This window comes from Salvelinus namaycush, chromosome 17 (assembly GCF_016432855.1).
Source record: "Salvelinus namaycush isolate Seneca chromosome 17, SaNama_1.0, whole genome shotgun sequence".
NCBI classification, from domain to species: Eukaryota; Metazoa; Chordata; class Actinopteri; order Salmoniformes; family Salmonidae; genus Salvelinus; species Salvelinus namaycush.
In genome coordinates this window covers 3,979,016-3,995,734 of record NC_052323.1, presented here as the reverse complement: position 1 = coordinate 3,995,734, position 16,719 = coordinate 3,979,016, and the positions used below count along the sequence as shown (strand labels likewise).

Sequence of the window (16,719 nt, the reverse complement as noted above, 5' to 3'; positions counted from 1 at the left end):
TATAGTGAGTCATCCTATCTCTTTATTTAGCTGCTTGCTAATTATTAAAAAACATTTCATATTTCTATAGATGACATACGCAGTACAATATTGTTTGTGTACTGCACTTTGACCAGGCATCCCAAATGCACCCTATTCTCTATAAAGTGCACTACTTTGCACTACAGTATATAGGGAATAGAGTGACATTTGGGACATAACCAATGTTAACATTTTGCCCAAAAGCACATACTGCTGGTTGCGTACCTCAACCTCCATAGACACTTCCACCGTCTTTTCTCAAATCTTTTACTTATAAGCCCCTCTCTCACTACCGTACCTAGCAGGGCGGTTCCCAAACTAGGGGTCGCGACCCCCTGTGTGGTCGCCTGATATGAACATGGGGTCGCGGATCATTTCCAAAATCCTGAAAAGAATGATATAATTTCTAGCTCAGTTGCACTTGAATCATTCCCACGTTGAATGGCTAGGCTCGCTTCGCTATGAAACCACACGCTATTGCAGAGACTTTGATATTACCGGCCGCAACTGATATGGTGAAAACAATGTGTGGGGAGGCAGAGGCACAGAAACTCACATCAATATCTTTGTCAGATAACACTGTTAAACGAAGAATTTATGCTATTGCTAGCCTCAAGAGGAAAATCTGACTGATCGACTCAGACAACTCTCCAAATGGACGTTAGCTGTGAGGGCCGAGATGCCCACGCGTTGACTTTTGTTCACTATAGATGTCAGGGGATGCTATTCCTGAAGACATATTGTTCTGTCTCATGATTCCCAAGCATGAAACGGCTTAGGGATGTTCAGTGTGCAGCGTGGCTATATTGATGAAAAACAGATTCCGTATGGGATTGAATGATGGGCTTTTGCACAGATGGGGCTCCGTCTTTGGCGGGACGGCGGGCAAGCCTCTTCACTCTAGTTATGAATGTGTCTCCCTCTGCCATATAGACGCATTGTTTCGGACGAAAAAGAGCTGAGCACAGATATCGGAGATATACTGCAGCAGGTAGCTTTGATTTTAAACTACATCAAACCACATCCACTGCGCTCACGCCTGTTCACAAAACTATGTGGAGATATGGGATCAGAGTGTTCTATTTCACTCCGAGGCTTGGTGGGTATCGAGTGGGAGTGTTGGAAAGATTTTTTGCATTGAGAGAGGAACTGTTGTCATTCACAATGGATGTCAAATAAAATAACAGAAAACAGCATCAGTAAGTGTCCCACACGAGTGATGACTGCTCACCTCCAACGCTTGGAAGAGCACTTTGGGACCTACTTCCCAATCCGTTTGACTGTGATCCTGGCTCAGGTGACATGCCGGTAAGTGAAATCGAACAGCTGATCGAGCTGTCATGTGACCTAATGCTACAGACAATACGTTCACGGGTCACTACGGAGAGGTTTTGGTTCCTGACTCAAAGGGAATACCCTGCCGTCGCCCTCTGAGCATTAATGTTGCGTTCAAAACAACTGGGGACTCGGAAATCTCTGACTTCTGACTTCAGTGTGTTCAAGACAACTGGAAACTGGGGAAAAACAAGCTCCAACTGGGAAAAATTGTTTTGAATGGTCATTAAACTCGGAATTCCAACTCGGGAACTCGGGCCTCTTTCTAGAGCTCTGACATTCCAACCTGAAGATCACTGACGTCATGATTTGACCTCGTATTTTTCAGAGGTCCCAGTTGTCTTGAAAGCACCATGAAACTCATGGTAGGCTACCCTTTGCCATCACATATCTGTGTGAAGCTGGATTCGGTGCTCTCATCGGCACTAAAACCAAATATCGACCCAGGTTGGATGTGACAGCAGAGATGAGGTGCGCACTGTCGACCACGCCCCTTGACTTTGAGAAGCTCTGACACGCCATGCATCAAGCACACCCAGAAGAGACATTATGTCAGAATAATTTGCAATTGACTGCCATAGCCCCACATTAAAAGTAAACATTAGGGGGCCTCCCGAGTGGCACAGCCTTCTAAGGCACTGCATCGCAGCGATAGAGGCATCACTACAGACCCAGGTTTGATCCGGCTGTGATCGGGAGTCCCATTGGGCGGCACACAATTGGCCCAGCATTGTCCGGGTTAGGGGAGGGTTTGGCCAGGGGGGCTTTACTTGGCTCATCATGCTATAGCGACTCCTTGTGGCGGGCCGGGCGTCTGCAGGCTGTCGTCAGTTGAACTGTGTTTACTCCGACACATTGGTGCGGCTGGCTTCCGCGTTAAGCGGGCGGGTGTTAAGAAGGGCAGTAAAGGCGGGTCATTTTTAACAGAGGACGCATGACTAGACCTTCGCCTCCCGAGCCCATTGGGGAGTTGCAACGATGAGACATGATCAAAAAAGGGGGTAAAATATTTTTTTGAAATAAAAATAATACTTTTTTTTACGTCGCAATAATTTTCTAATATCAAAATGGGGTTGTGGGCCAAAAAAGTTTGGGAACCCCTGACCTAGCAATTCGGACCATTTTAGAAACTAGGGTTACTATTCATCAAACTCTGACCATTTTAGAAACTAGGGTTAGTATTCAGGAGGGATAGAAGGAATCATGGAAATTAAAACTTAATATATGGACAAGGTTCCCCTTGATGTTCCTGGAGCTAATTAACACTAGAAGCACAACACACAGAGCCACAGTATGGACTGTTTTAAGTACGGAAGTGACTCTTTTAGATGTGTAAGTTATTCACAATATGCAGTAATGTGTTTAGCATGTACTTTACAGAATGTTTACTGCCTGAAAGGTTACATGACAGAGTGTAAAGCCTAGATCTCAAATCATTTCAGTTGAGTGAGCCACAGCATATCACCTTCAACCATTTCAGTGTGTATTTTTCATATTAAATGAGTTAACTTTCCCAGAGGAAGGGTGGGGGAACATAAGCAGATTATGTTGGTCAGTTACTGTATTCAGTTGTAGGCCCTGTACACTATTCCTATAATGATGGTGGAACAGGTAGTGGTTTTGCTGTAAGGACTTGTACTGCCACCTGCTGGCATTTATATGTTATTGCTGTGCTTATACAAGGATTCCATTTTTGTCAATTATCTGAAAATGTTTATTTATTAGGTACACCCATCTAGTTCCTCCAGAACAGCCTGAATTCTTCAGGTCATGGAAATGTTGCTCAATTGATATCAAGGGACCTAACGTGTGCCAGGAAAACATTCCCTACACCACTACACCACCGCCACCAGGCAGTTTGCCTGTTTTGCTTTTGCCTGTTTTGCTTTGGCCAAATCCTGACTCTGCCATCAGCATGACGCAACAGGAACTGAGATTCGTTGGACCAGGAAATGTTTTTCCACTCCTCAATTGTCCAGCGTTGGTGATCGCGTGCCCACTGGAGCCGCTTCTTCTTTTTTTTGGCTGATAGGAGTTGAAATAGACCATCCGTGACAAGAACCGACGAGTTGTGCGTTCCGAGATGCCGTTCTGCACACCACTGTTGCCGTTATTTGCCTGTTTGTGGCCCGCCTGTTAGCTTGCACAATTCTTCCCATTCTCCTTCGACCTCTTGTCAACGAGCTGTTTTCGCCCACAGGACTGCCGCTGACTTTGTTTTTTGTTTGTCGCACCATTCTCGGTAAACCCTAGACACTGTCATGCGTGAAAAGACTACGAGGACGGCCATTTCTGAGATACTGGAACGATCATACCACACTCAAAGTTGCTTAGGTCACTGGTTTTGCCCATTCTAACGTTTAATCGAACAGTAACTGAATGCCTTGATGCTTGTCTGCTTGCTTTATATAGCAAGCCACGGCCACGTGACTCACTCAGGTCCTCTGGAACTGGCATTTTAACTGTCCCAAAGCCTAGGACCAAGAGGCATGGAGAGGCAACCTTTAATTATTATGCCCCCAGCCTCTGGAATAGCCTGCCAGAGAACCTGAGGGGGGCTGAAACTGTGGACATATTGAAAATGTTTATCTTAAAACACATTTCTAGCTTTGCTTTTCTTTAGAGTGCTTTTTAGTTGTTCAGTTTGTCATTCTTTAGTTTTTTAGTTTGTGTTTTTTGTGTAGTCAATATTTCAGCTTTTATTTTCATTGTTTTTTTGTTTTTTTCCTGTAAAGCACATTGCGTTGCATTCCAAGTCTGAAATGTGCTGTATAAATAAAGCTTGATTTGATTTGAATATGATTTGTCTGTAGGAGCGAACCATTTTTGTGAATTGGCAGAGATGGGCAGATCGTCGTCACCTGGAATGCATTCCATAATATGGCAAGAACAGCTCAAATATAAAGATACATTTATTAGGTACAATTTGGTGTTGTTTACACTGTACAGAAATATAAACGCAACATGCAACAGTTTCAAAGATTTTAATGAGTTACAGCTCATATGAGGAAATCAGTCAATTGAAATAAATGTATTAGGCCCTAATCTATGGATGTCATATGACTGGGAATGCAAATGTAACGGCAGTCTAGCTCTTCCTCCTCCTCAGAAGAGGAGAGGCGAGAAGGATCGGAGGACCAATGTACAGCGTGGTAAGTTTCCATGATTTAATAACAAGAAAACTAGACAAAATACAAAACAACAAACGTACTAACCGTCACAGTCCCGTGTGGCACAAACACTGACACAGGAAACAACCACCCACAAATCCCCAACACAAAACAAGCCACCTATATATGATTCTCAATCAGGGACAACGATTGACAGCTGCCTCTGATTGAGAACCATATTAGGCTGAACACAGAAACAGACAAACTAGACACACAACATAGAATGCCCACCCAGCTCACGTCCTGACCAACACTAAAACAAACACAACACATAAGAACTCTGGTCAGGACGTGACAACAAATATGCATCTGTTGGTCACATATACCTTAAAAGAAAAGGTAGGGGCATGGATCAGAAGACCAGTCAGTATCTGGTGTGACCACCATTTGCCTCATGCAGCGCGACACATCTCCTTCGCATCGACTTTATCAGGCTGTTGATTGTGGCCTGTGTAATGTTGTCGCACTCAATGGCTGTGAAAAAACTGCACATTTTAGAGTGGCCTTTTATTGTCCCCAGCACAAGGTGTACCTGTGTTAAGATCATGTTGTTTAATCAGCTTCTTGATATGCCACACCTGTCAGGTGGATGGATAATCTTGGCAAAGGAGAAATGCTCAATAACAGGGATGTAAACACATTTTTGCACATAATTGAAGAAAAATACGCTTTTTGTGCATATGGAACATTTCTGGGATTTTTTCTTTCAGGTCTTGAAACATGAGACCAACACTTTACATGTTGTTTATATATGTTTTGAAATCTTAAGTAAGACAGATAAGGATAAGGACAAATCAGATCGCAGATCTAAAACATTTTTATTTTCTATTAATATCGGAAAAAAACAGTACATTTATTTTATAACTGATACAAAATGCAATTAAAGGTCAGTTGAGATTGGTTGACATCAGTTGAGTTGAGTCAGTGTCCTCATCAGACCCTCTGTCTCTTCTGATTGGTTCCCTTGGACTCAGAACGTCCTGGGCAAAGGTTTGATTCCCATGTTCTCCTATACTTGGGCCTTGTCACATTTGGGACAATGGCAATGTCACTCTCCTCAACTGACCTAATAATACATTTGATTTTAAGTACCTTTCAAGTCTCCCTAGGACACAAAAAAATATATACAGTACCAGTCGAAAGTGGACACACCTACTCATTCGGGGGTTTCTTTATTTTTACTATTTTCTACATTGTAGAATAGTGAAGACATCAAAACTATGAAATAACAAAAATGGAATCATGTAACCAAAAAAAGTGTTAAACAAATCCAAATATATTTTATATTTGAGATTCTTCAAAATAGCCACCCTTTGCCTTGATGACAGCTTTGCACACGCTTGGCATTCTCTCAACCAGCTTCATGAGGTAGTCACCTGGAATGCATTTCAATTAAAAGTTAATTTGTGGGATTTATTTCCTTCGCATTTGAGCCAATCAGTTGTGTTGTGACAGGGTAAGGGTGGCATACAGAAGATAGCCCTATTTGATAAATGACCAAGTCCATATTATGGCAAGAACAGCTCAAATATAAAGAGAAATGACAGGCCATCATTACTTTAAGACATGAAGGTCAGTCAATCCAGAAAATGTCAAGAACTTTTAAAGTTTCTTCAAGTGAAGTCGCAAAAACCATCAAGCTGGCTCTCATGAGGACCTCCGCAGGAAAGGAAGACCCAAAGTTACCTCTGCTGCAAAGAAACCAAGTTCATTAGAGTTACCAGCCTGAGAAATTGCAGCCCAAATTAATGCGTCAGAGTTCAAGTAACAGACACATCAAAATCAACTGTTCAGAGGAGACTGCGTAAATCAGGCCTTCATGGTCGAATTGCTGCAAAGAAACCACTACTAAAGGACACCAATAATAAAGAGAGACTTGCTTGTGTGATGAGGTGGGGTTGGACCCAGGTGCAGCGAATGGACCAGACAAGGAATCAATGGTTTAGGATAACGTAAATACTTTACTGAAAAAAATAAGGTAACAGAAGGATCACAGTAATACTGAAATAACAACAAACACTAGGACTTCGAAACTCAGGCGACAAACACACAGGGCAACCAAAATCAAGCTTCTGCAAACAAGGACAGAAAACACACCTCTTTTAAAAGGGAAATCATAATGAAATGATAAGCAGCACCTGAGTAACGAAGTATCTAGGGCGGTCTCTGCAGCCAGGAGGAATCATGACAGTACCCCTGCCCCCTCTAGGAGTGGCTCCAGCTGCGGAGCCCTGACGACCTCCACGTAATCACCAGACCCGGATCCAGGATGTCCCGGGACGGCACCCACGCCTGCTCCTCGGGACCGTAGCCCTCCCAGTCCACCAGGTACTGCAGGGTCCGTTGGACCCGGCGAGCCTCCAACAGACGCCGGACAGTGTAGGCCGGGGGACCATCTACAAGTCGAGGTGGCGGAGGAGCAGGTGTGAGAGGAGAAGATTAGTCATTCCCAGCTTGAGACGGGAGACATGGAAGGACGGACAGACCCTCGTGGACCTGGGAAGCTGGAGACGATAGGTAACCAAGTTGATGCGACTCGGGATATTGAAGGGTCCTATGTAGCGAGGAGCGAGCTTCTGTGAATCCCCCTTTAAGGGAAGATCACGGGTGGACAGCCACACCCGTTGACCTGGACGGAGGAGCCGAAAAGGTCTTCAGTGCCAGTTTGCCTGATGATGTCGGGCAAGGAGGATCACGCTCTGATCCAGGTGCGACGACATCATCGAAGGAACGCCTCGGCTGATGGCACCCCCTCTTCAGCCTCTTGTTCGGGGGGGAGGTTATGAGCATACTCTGTCCAGACAAGGAACCTGCTCTAGTTGCTGGCCTGAGTGGAGACGAAGCAGCGAAGGAACTTCCCGAGCTCCTGGTTGGCCCGCTCAGTTTGACTGTGGGTGAACCCCGGGGAGAGACTCACTGATGCCCCCAACAGAGAGCAGAAGGCCTTCCAATACCGTGCGACGAACTGGGGCACCCGACCTGAGACAATATCCTGGGGAAGTCTGTGTAGTCGAAAGACATGGGTAATCATATGATCAGCGGTCTCTTTCGCTGATGGCAACTTGGGTAAGACGATGAAATGGGCTGCCTTGGAGAACTGATTGATGACCATCAGGATAGTGATAAGCCCCTGAGATGGAGGTAGGCCAATGATAAATTCTACCAACAGATGAGACCAGGACCGGCTGGGGATGGGTAGAGGTTGGAGCAACCCGGCTGGTGGCTGATGTGAAGACTTGCTTTGGGCACAGATGGAAAAGGCTGCAAAGGATCTCACATCCTCAATCATGTTGGGCCACCAGAATTTCTACCTCAGGAACTCCAGTGTCCGATTAACCCCTGGATGCCCAGTTCATTTAGAGGAGTGTCCCCATTGTAGTAGTCGGGACCAGGTTGATCGCGGAATGTAAAGTCTGTTAGTGGGTCCCCCGCCAGGGTCAGGTTATCGGGGTCCCTCTCCTTGTTAGAGACATCGTGTTGGGCGTCTGCTTTATGATTCTTGGATCCCGGGCGATAGGCTAGTGTGAAATCGAACTGGTTAAAAAACAGAGCCCACCTAGCCTGGCGAGCGTTCAACCTCTTGGCTTCTTGAATGGAGATCGGACCCCTTGGCGGAGTCTGAACAGTCGCCTTGCTGCTTCTCGTCCATCGACTGGGTGGACAAACACTTGACGCAGCTCGGCAGTAAAGGCTAATGTGTAGCTGCAGGATGGTGGCTGCTGTTCCCACAAAGCTGTTGCCCACGCCAGGGCCGTGCTCGAGAGCAGAGAGATGTTGTAGGCGATCATGGCCCGATCAGTGTGGAACGAGGAAGACTGTAGCTCGAACACCAGAGAGCACTGAGTGAGGAACCCCTTGCATCCTCCCGGGTGGCCGTCATACCGCTCAGGGGTTGGGATCTTGGCTTCCTGGTGCAGGTTCCCTGGAGGAACTACGGCGACACCTGTAGCACTGGGCGATGAGACTTGGGCATTGGCTCCTCCTGAATTGGGGGCGTGTCGTGGACGGAAGGAATCGGTGAGTGCCCGGAGGGTCTCGTAGATTTGTTCTTACCGTCTTCCCAACAGTGCTCCTTGATAGGTTATGACCTCTAATCTGGTTGATGTCTGCTGGGTCAATGTTGTGGCAGAAACATGCTGTGATGAGGTGGGGTTGGACCCAGGTGCTGAAATGAAATGATAAGCAACACCTGAGTAACAAAGAAATTCTCTAGGGCCCCGGTGGAACCATGACAGCTTGGGCCAAGAAATTAGCAATGGAATGAGCAATGGACATTAGACCGGTGGAAATCTGTCCTTTGGTCTGATGAGTCCAAATTTTTGATTTTTGGTTCCAACCGACGTGCCTTTGTGAGACGCAGAGTAGGTGAACGGATGATCTCAACATGTGTAGTTCCTACCGTGAAGTATGAAGTGCTTTGCTGGTGACACTGTCAGTGATTTATTTAGAATTCAAGGCATACTTAACCAGCATGGCTACCACAGCATTCTGCAGCGATATACGCCATCCCATCTGGTTCGCGCTTAGTGGGACTATCATTTGTTTTTCAACAGGACAATGATCTGAAACACACCTCCAGGCTGTGTAAGGGCTATTTGACCAAGAAGGCGAGTGATGGAGTGCTGCATCAGATGACCTGGCCTCCACAATCACCCGACCTCAACCCAATTAAGATGGTTTGGGATGAGTTGGACCGCAGAGTGAAGGAAAAGCAGCCAACAAGTGCTCAGCATATGTGGGAACTCCTTCAAGACTGTTGGAAAAGCTTTCTAGGTGAAGCTGGTTGAGTGAATGCCAAGAGTGTGCAAAGCTGTCACCAAGGCAAAGGGTGGCTACTTTGAAGAATCTAAAATATTAAATATATTTTCGTTTGTTTAACACTTTCTTGGTTACTACATGATTCCATATGTGCTATTTCATAGTTTTGATGTCTTCACTATTATTCCACAATGTAGAAAATAGAACAATGAAGAAAACCCCTTGAATGAGTAGGTGTGTCCAAACATTTGACTGGTACTGTATATATAAAAGAAAAAAACACAAGATAAAAAAATAAAGAGATCAAAAGATAGACTACCTCTTCCATTTCTTCCATGATGAGCCTTCTAGCTGGAAACAGCCTGGGCTGCTAGAAGGGCCGGACTCCCTGGTCCTCTTAAATGTGACCCATGGTGGCAACCTAGGGATCAGGAAACTGTCAGAGTCCTCTGATCCTCTCATTCTCTTGGTGAGTGGGACCCTCTGGTCCTCTGGATTACTTATGGGAGACTCTTGATGCTTCACGTCTAAACCATTATAATCTACGAAATGAAAGACAATACACACAATCAGTAAAACACTAAAAGACACCATTTGTCTTCAAAAACGTTCTATGTGATGATGTTTTCCTAATAAACTTGGAATTTGATACTCACCATTACTCAAAGAACTGGCTGAGTGAGTGCTTTCTGGTTCTGCCTCTCTGCTTCTAAACCAGGTGACCCATGATGGAACCACCTGAGGGGCAAGTATGAGACAGACAGGTGCTCTGGTGATCTCAGGGCTGGAGCTCTGGAGACTCTCATTGTGCTCACCCACCATGACCTCCAGGTCCACAGGGGCTGTGGCCAGGGCCACTACCTGGTCCACCTCAGCCCTCAGGGCATGGGTCCTGGCCACTGGGACTTCACGGACCTGATCTTGATCTGAGGATGAGGAGGGTGTGGGCTCTATGAAGAGGCCCACTTCTCTGGACTCTTCTAACGCGCCTTCTGACTCCAATTCAGATTCAAAGCCTGAGTCGTAGCCCTGGTCAGACTGATAGTTGGAGTCAGACTCGTAGCCATCATTATACAGATGCAGCGACATTTTAGCAATAAAAAGGTACACAGATTGTCTCAAAACGACCTGTCTTCTCAGAAGGTGAAAGTGTTTATGGGGGGAATGTTGATTCTGTTTCTAGAATGTTGTGGATTTTAGAATGTTATTGACGGTTTCTACGGCGAACGAAGCTTGATTTGGCGAACCGGCATTCTGAAGCAGGTGATGTCATAATGGTTGGCTATGTGGCCAAGGAGATATGGACATTCATATCCAAACAACTTAATATCCCCCCACCCCCAAACTTCTGTGTGGAGTGGTGCATAGAATAAAACACATACAAATAATCAAAATAATCAAAAACAATAAAGGCAATAGATGACAGGACATCAAGTACAGTCATTAGCTGGCTCCATGCCCTAGTTCAAAGTATGTTTCATCTCCATTGATTATTTGTGGTATTTGTAAACTGATTAGAGGTCTGTACAGGATTCATAACTGTATAGACAGAAGGTGTGAACAAAAGTTTGACATGAATTGCCTTTCAATAAAATCATAAGCAAATATAGACTGCATTTACACAGGCAACCAATTCTGATCTTTTGCCCAATTATTGGAAAAAGAGCTGATCTGATGGGTCGAAAGACCAATTAGTGGAAAAATAACAGAATTTGGCTGCCTGTGTAATTTTTAATAAAAAAAAAATTGTTCACCTTTATTTAACCAGGTAGGCCAGTTGAGAACAAGTTCTCCTTTACAACTGCGACCTGGCCAAGATAACCTCCTGGGTGGCGCAGTGGTCTAGGGCACTGCATCGCAGTGCTAGCTGCGCCACCAGAGTCTCTGGGTTCGCGCCCAGGCTGGGCTGGGTTCGCGCCCAGGCTCTGTCGCAGCCGGCCGCAACCGGGAGGTCCGTGGGGCGACGCACAATTGGCATAGCGTCGTCCGGGTTAGGGAGGGTTTGGCCGGTAGGGATATCCTTGTCTCAGTATGTAAAAAAATGTAATGAAAATGTAAAAATGTAATAAAAAATGTATGCACTCTACTGTAAGTCGCTCTGGATAAGAGCGTCTGCTAAATGACTAAAATGTAAATGTAAATAAAGCAAAGCAGTTTGACAAAAACAACAACACAGAGTTACACATAAACAAACGTACAGTCAATAACACAATATAAAAATCTATGTACATGTATAGGCCGCGAATAGGCCATAAATAGGCTAAATAATTACAATTTAGCATTAACACTGGAGTGCAGATGATGATATGCAAGTAGAGATACTGGGGTGCAAAAGAGCAAGAGGATAAGTAACAATATAGTAGTTGGGTGTGCTACTTACAGATTGGCTGTGTACAGGTACAGTGATCGGTAAGCTGCTCTGACAGCTGATGCTTAAAGTTAAAGAGGGAGATATAAGACTCCAGCTTCAGTGATTTTTGCCATTCGTTCCTGTCATTGGCAGCAGAGAACTGGAGGGAAAGGCGGCCAAAGGAAGTGTTGACTTTGGGGGTGACCAGTGAAATATACCTGCTGGAGCGTGTGCTACAGGTGGGTGCTGCTATGGTGACCAGCGAGCTGAGATAAGGTGGGGCTTTACCTAGCATAGACTTATAGATGACCTGGAGCCAGTGGGTTTGGCGACGAATATGTAGTGAGGGCCAGCCAACGAGAGCATCCTGATCACAGTGGTGGGTAGTATATGGGGCTTTGGTGACAAAACAGATGGCACTGTGGTAGACTACATCCAATTTGCTAATTTGCTAATTGGAGGCTATTTTGTAAATGACATCGCCGAAGTCGAGGATCGGTAGGATAGTCAGTTTTACAAGGGTATGTTTGGCAGCATGAGTGAAGGAGGCTTTGTTGCGAAATAGGAAGCCGATTCTAAATTTAATTGCAGCCATAAAGCTTAGAATATCTGGATTACAATATTTAAAGCGCTCTTATTTTAGTGTGCTAGCCTATATCTCTTTTAACATTCTGTGTGGTTGTATTTGTTGTTTGTCCGCAGGGCTGGAGTACTGTGTGCGTATGCAGCTAACCAGAACCTGAGCTCTCAGCTCAAAGGCATGAGGAGATTGGTCAGTAGCAACCTGAGGGACCTGCAGAGTTTTACCAACGAGACGCCAACGGTACAGCTTTTTTACCATAGCTGCAATGACAGTATTTCTGTAGGTGTGCACACAAAGTAGAGAATGTAAGAGATGATTATATTAAATGTATATTGTATGCTTCTCAAGGGGTGCGTGCGTACATACAGTAATATGTGAGTGTGTATGTGTGAGATAGAGAGAGACTGACAGAGTAACACAATCTCGACACAAAAAAACAACACAATCTCAGACAAAAAAACAGACTCATGTGTCTCAATTTCTGTAACTTTATTCTGCTCTTCTTTTCACAGCAAATTGATTACCTAATAGCACAATACGCCACTGCCAAGAACAAAGTCATTTCTGACTTAGATAGTAAGTACAGTGCCTGAGGCCACGTCTCCATATTGTCTCTGTTCAGTCTACAGCACAAAACTATGAATCTATGGCCATATCAAGTTAACAACATATCGAACGTGAAGTAGATGCATAACAGAGTTGTGGTCAATTTCATTCCAATTCTGTCGATTGAGGAAGTCAACTGCAATTCCAATTCTTCTCCGTTGCTTTTCTGTGAGAGAAATTGGACTTTTAACTTCTATTTACTTCCTGAATTCAAATGGAATTGACCCTAACCCTAATACATAATGATTCTATTTCCCCATCCTCAGATGTGGGTCCTCTGCTTGGAGGGAAGATTCATGAGGAATTGGGTAAAGAGGTCTGTCCTGCAATGGACGGAGCGTTCAGTATGGCTGGTGGTACGTCCTGTACTTATGATATCATTTCCTCTTTCAGACCGATGCTGTAATTGTTGTTATTCTCTACCACACTGAAAATTCTGTCCTCAAATTGGACACAAGTTATGAGGATCTTTTAAGAATAGCCTGAGTGTACAAAACATAATTTTATTTTATATTATTTAACCTTTATTTAACCAGGTAAGACCAATTGAGGTTAAAAAAAACTATTTTGCGAGGGCGACATGCAAAAAAGCCAAACAGGGAAATAGCAGCATGTACATAAAATATTACAAAAAAATACAAATACACACAGGAGACAAAGTGTCACAAGTTGCAGATACTGTAGAAAATTCAAAATAACTGCAACTATCAAAAACAAGTCGCTTCGATCAGAGTCTTAAAAACAGGCAAGGACACTAACTCCTTAACTTGAATATCTTTTGAAGCATGCGCCAGGATGAAGGGGCATTATGGGAAAAATAAGGCTTCCTCATCTCAGTTCTAGCCTTAGGAACAGACAAGGACAACAGCGACTGTGAACAAAGACTGTATCGAGTGACTGATCTGGTCAGTAAGAAACAGAGATACAAAGGGAGTTGTCCCATCAATGGTTTGTATACAAAGGTACACCAGGGCTTTAGCCTCCTGGTGGAGAGAAAGGTCCATTGCACCATAGCATGCAATTCACAGTGATGGGTGAGTGATCTAGCATTTGTGGTACATTTTAAAGCACCATGATACACTGTGTCCAGAGTTTTTAAGGTACTTGCTGATGCCTGCATATAGACAATATCACCATAATCCAGCACCAATATAAAAATGCTCTGAACAAGATCATTTCTGCCTGACATTAAAGAACAAGATTTGTTCCTAAAATAAAAATCTAATTTCAACTTCCGGTTCTTGGTCAAGTTATCAATGCAGTCAACAGTCTTCCCTATATAATTTATATACACCGTAAAAAGGATCGGACCAAAAATTGAGCCTTGGGCAACTCCTTTCGTAATCCTTCGAAACTCAGATTTCATATCCTGCTGTGCTACACACTGTGTTCTGTCAGAACCAATCCAATGCTTCAACACTTAAACCAACCGTTCTTAGTCTATACAACAGCAGGGCATGGTCAACAGTGTCGAAGACCTTCGACAAATCAATAAAAAGGGAAACACAGTCCTGAGCATCTACAATATCACCTACAGCTTTAGTTACCACAGTAATTGTACTATGCTTGGCTCTAAAACCTGACTAGAATTGAGCTGGAGCTGTTATTATAAAGAAATCCAGCATCCCTGTGGAACGCTTTCGACACATTTTAGAGGACATGCCCTGACGAACTGAGGCTGTTCTGAGGGCAAAAGGGGGTGCAACTCAGTATTAGGAAGGTGTTCCTAAGGTTTTGTACACTCAGTGTATATATATATACAGTGTATTCGGAAAGTATGCAGACCCCTTGACTTTTTCCACATTTTGTTATGTTACAGCCTTATTCTAAAATTGATTAATTTGTTTTTTCCCCCTCATCAATCTACACACAATACCCCATAATGACAAAGCAAAAACAGCGTTTAATTTTTTTAATCTATTACAAAAAAAAAAATGGAATTATCACATTTACATAAGTATTCAGACCCTTTACTCAGTACTTTGTTGAATCACATTTGGCAGCGATTACAGCCTTGAGTCTTATTGGGTATGACGCTACAAGCTTGGCACACCTTTATTTGGGGAGTTTCTCCCATTCTTCTCTGCAGGTTCTCTCAAGCTCTGTCAGGTTGGATGGGGAGTGTCACTGCACAGCTGTTTTCAGATCTCTTCAGAGATGTTCGATCGGATTCAAGTCCGGGCTCTGGCTGGGCCACTCAAGGACATTCAGAGACTGAGCGTTCTGGAGCAGGTTTTCAACAAGGATCACTCTGTATTTTGCTCTGTTCATCTTTCCCTCAAACCTGACTAGTCTCCCAGACCCTGCCGCTGAAAAACATCCCCACAGCATGATGCTGCCACGACCATGCTTCACCGTAGGGATGATGCCAGGTTTCCTCCAGATGTGACGCTTGGCATTCAGGCCAAAGAGTTCAATCTTGGTTTCATCAGACCAGAGAATCTTGTTTCTCATGGTCTGAGAGTCCTTTAGGTGCCTTTTGGCAAACTCCAAGTGGGCTGTCATGTGCCTTTTACTGTCTGGCCACTCTACCATAAAGGCATGATTGATGGAGTGCTGCAGAGATGGTTGTCCTTCTGGAAGGTTTTCTCATCTCCACAGAGGAACTCTGAAGATCTGTCAGAGTGACCGGTCACGATTGCTCAGTCTGGCCGGGCGGCCAGCTCTAGGAAGAGTCTTGGTGGTTCCAAACTTCTTCCATTTAAGAATGATGGAGGACACTGTGTTCTTGGGGACCTTCAATGCTGCTGAAATGTTTTGGTACCCTTCCCCAGATCTGTGCCTCGACAAAATCCTGTCTCTAAGTTCTACGGACAATTCCTTCGACCTCATGGCTTGGTTTTTGCTCTGACATGCACTGTCAACTTTGGGACTTATATAGACAAGTGTGTGCCTTTCCAAATCATGTCCATTCAATTGAATTTACCACAAGTGGACTCCAATTAAGTTGTAGAAACATCTCAAAGATGATCAATGGAAACAGGATGCACCTGAGCTCAATTTCGAGTCTCATAGCAAAGAGTCTGAGTACTTGTGCAAATAAGGTATTTCTGTTTTTTATTTTTAATATATTTGCAGAAGTTTCTAAAAACCTGTTTTCGTTTCATCATTATGGGGTATTGTGTTTAGATTGAGGGTAATTTTTTAAAATCCATTTTAGAATAAGGCTGTAACAGAAAAAATCAAGGGGTCTGAATACTTTCCGAATGCACTGTATATATACAATATAGAGTAGTATTGTAGTTCTTATAGAAAGATCTTGTTACTTAGCTCGTAACATGGCGTACTACGACTTTAATCGCTTAAGTAGACATCCTTTTCTTTCCTTTTTACTTTTTGTCATAAAGTCAAAGTGGAGAGGGCCATTAAAGGTAACAGTAAATAAACCCTGACCTTGTGATCCCTGACCTTGTAACCTTGAGTCGTCGACCTGGTGTCACTCTTGTGATTGGTCCCCTTGTGGTATTCCTGGCTCTTGAGCCAATTGTAGCCTGGTCCAAGATCAGTTTGTACCATTGGTATGACAATGGCCATAGGAGATGGCAAGACAGCACAAACAGATCTGGGACCAGGCTAAATCACAAGACATCCTTGTGATTTAGCCTGTGCCAAGCCTGTGTACAAGAAAACGTTTGGAATTACCTGGATTTCTGCATAAATTGGTCATCAAATTTGAACTGATATTCATCTAAGTCACAACAATAGACAAACATAGTGTGCTTAAACTAATAACACACACATTATTGTATTTTTCTTGTCTATATTGAATATATCATTTAAACATTCACAGTGTAAGTTGGAAAAAGTATGTGAACCCATAGGCTAATGACTTCTCCAAAAGCTAATTGGAGTCAGGAGTCAGCTAACCTGGAGTCCAATCAATGAGAAGAGATTGG

At 43.9% G+C, this 16,719-nt stretch overlaps 1 protein-coding gene across 1 annotated transcript in view; it reads left to right on the top strand.

Annotated features, from left to right (window-relative positions):
* LOC120061868 (prominin-1-A-like) overlaps positions 1-16,719 on the top strand; it is a 113,543-nt gene that overhangs the window by 64,193 nt on the left and 32,631 nt on the right. Inside the window, exons 5-8 of the mRNA XM_039011648.1 lie at positions 12,337-12,457; positions 12,730-12,793; positions 13,090-13,179; positions 16,171-16,194. Of these exons, the coding sequence (XP_038867576.1) occupies positions 12,337-12,457; positions 12,730-12,793; positions 13,090-13,179; positions 16,171-16,194 (299 nt within the window). The remainder of the gene's footprint in view (positions 1-12,336; positions 12,458-12,729; positions 12,794-13,089; positions 13,180-16,170; positions 16,195-16,719) is intronic.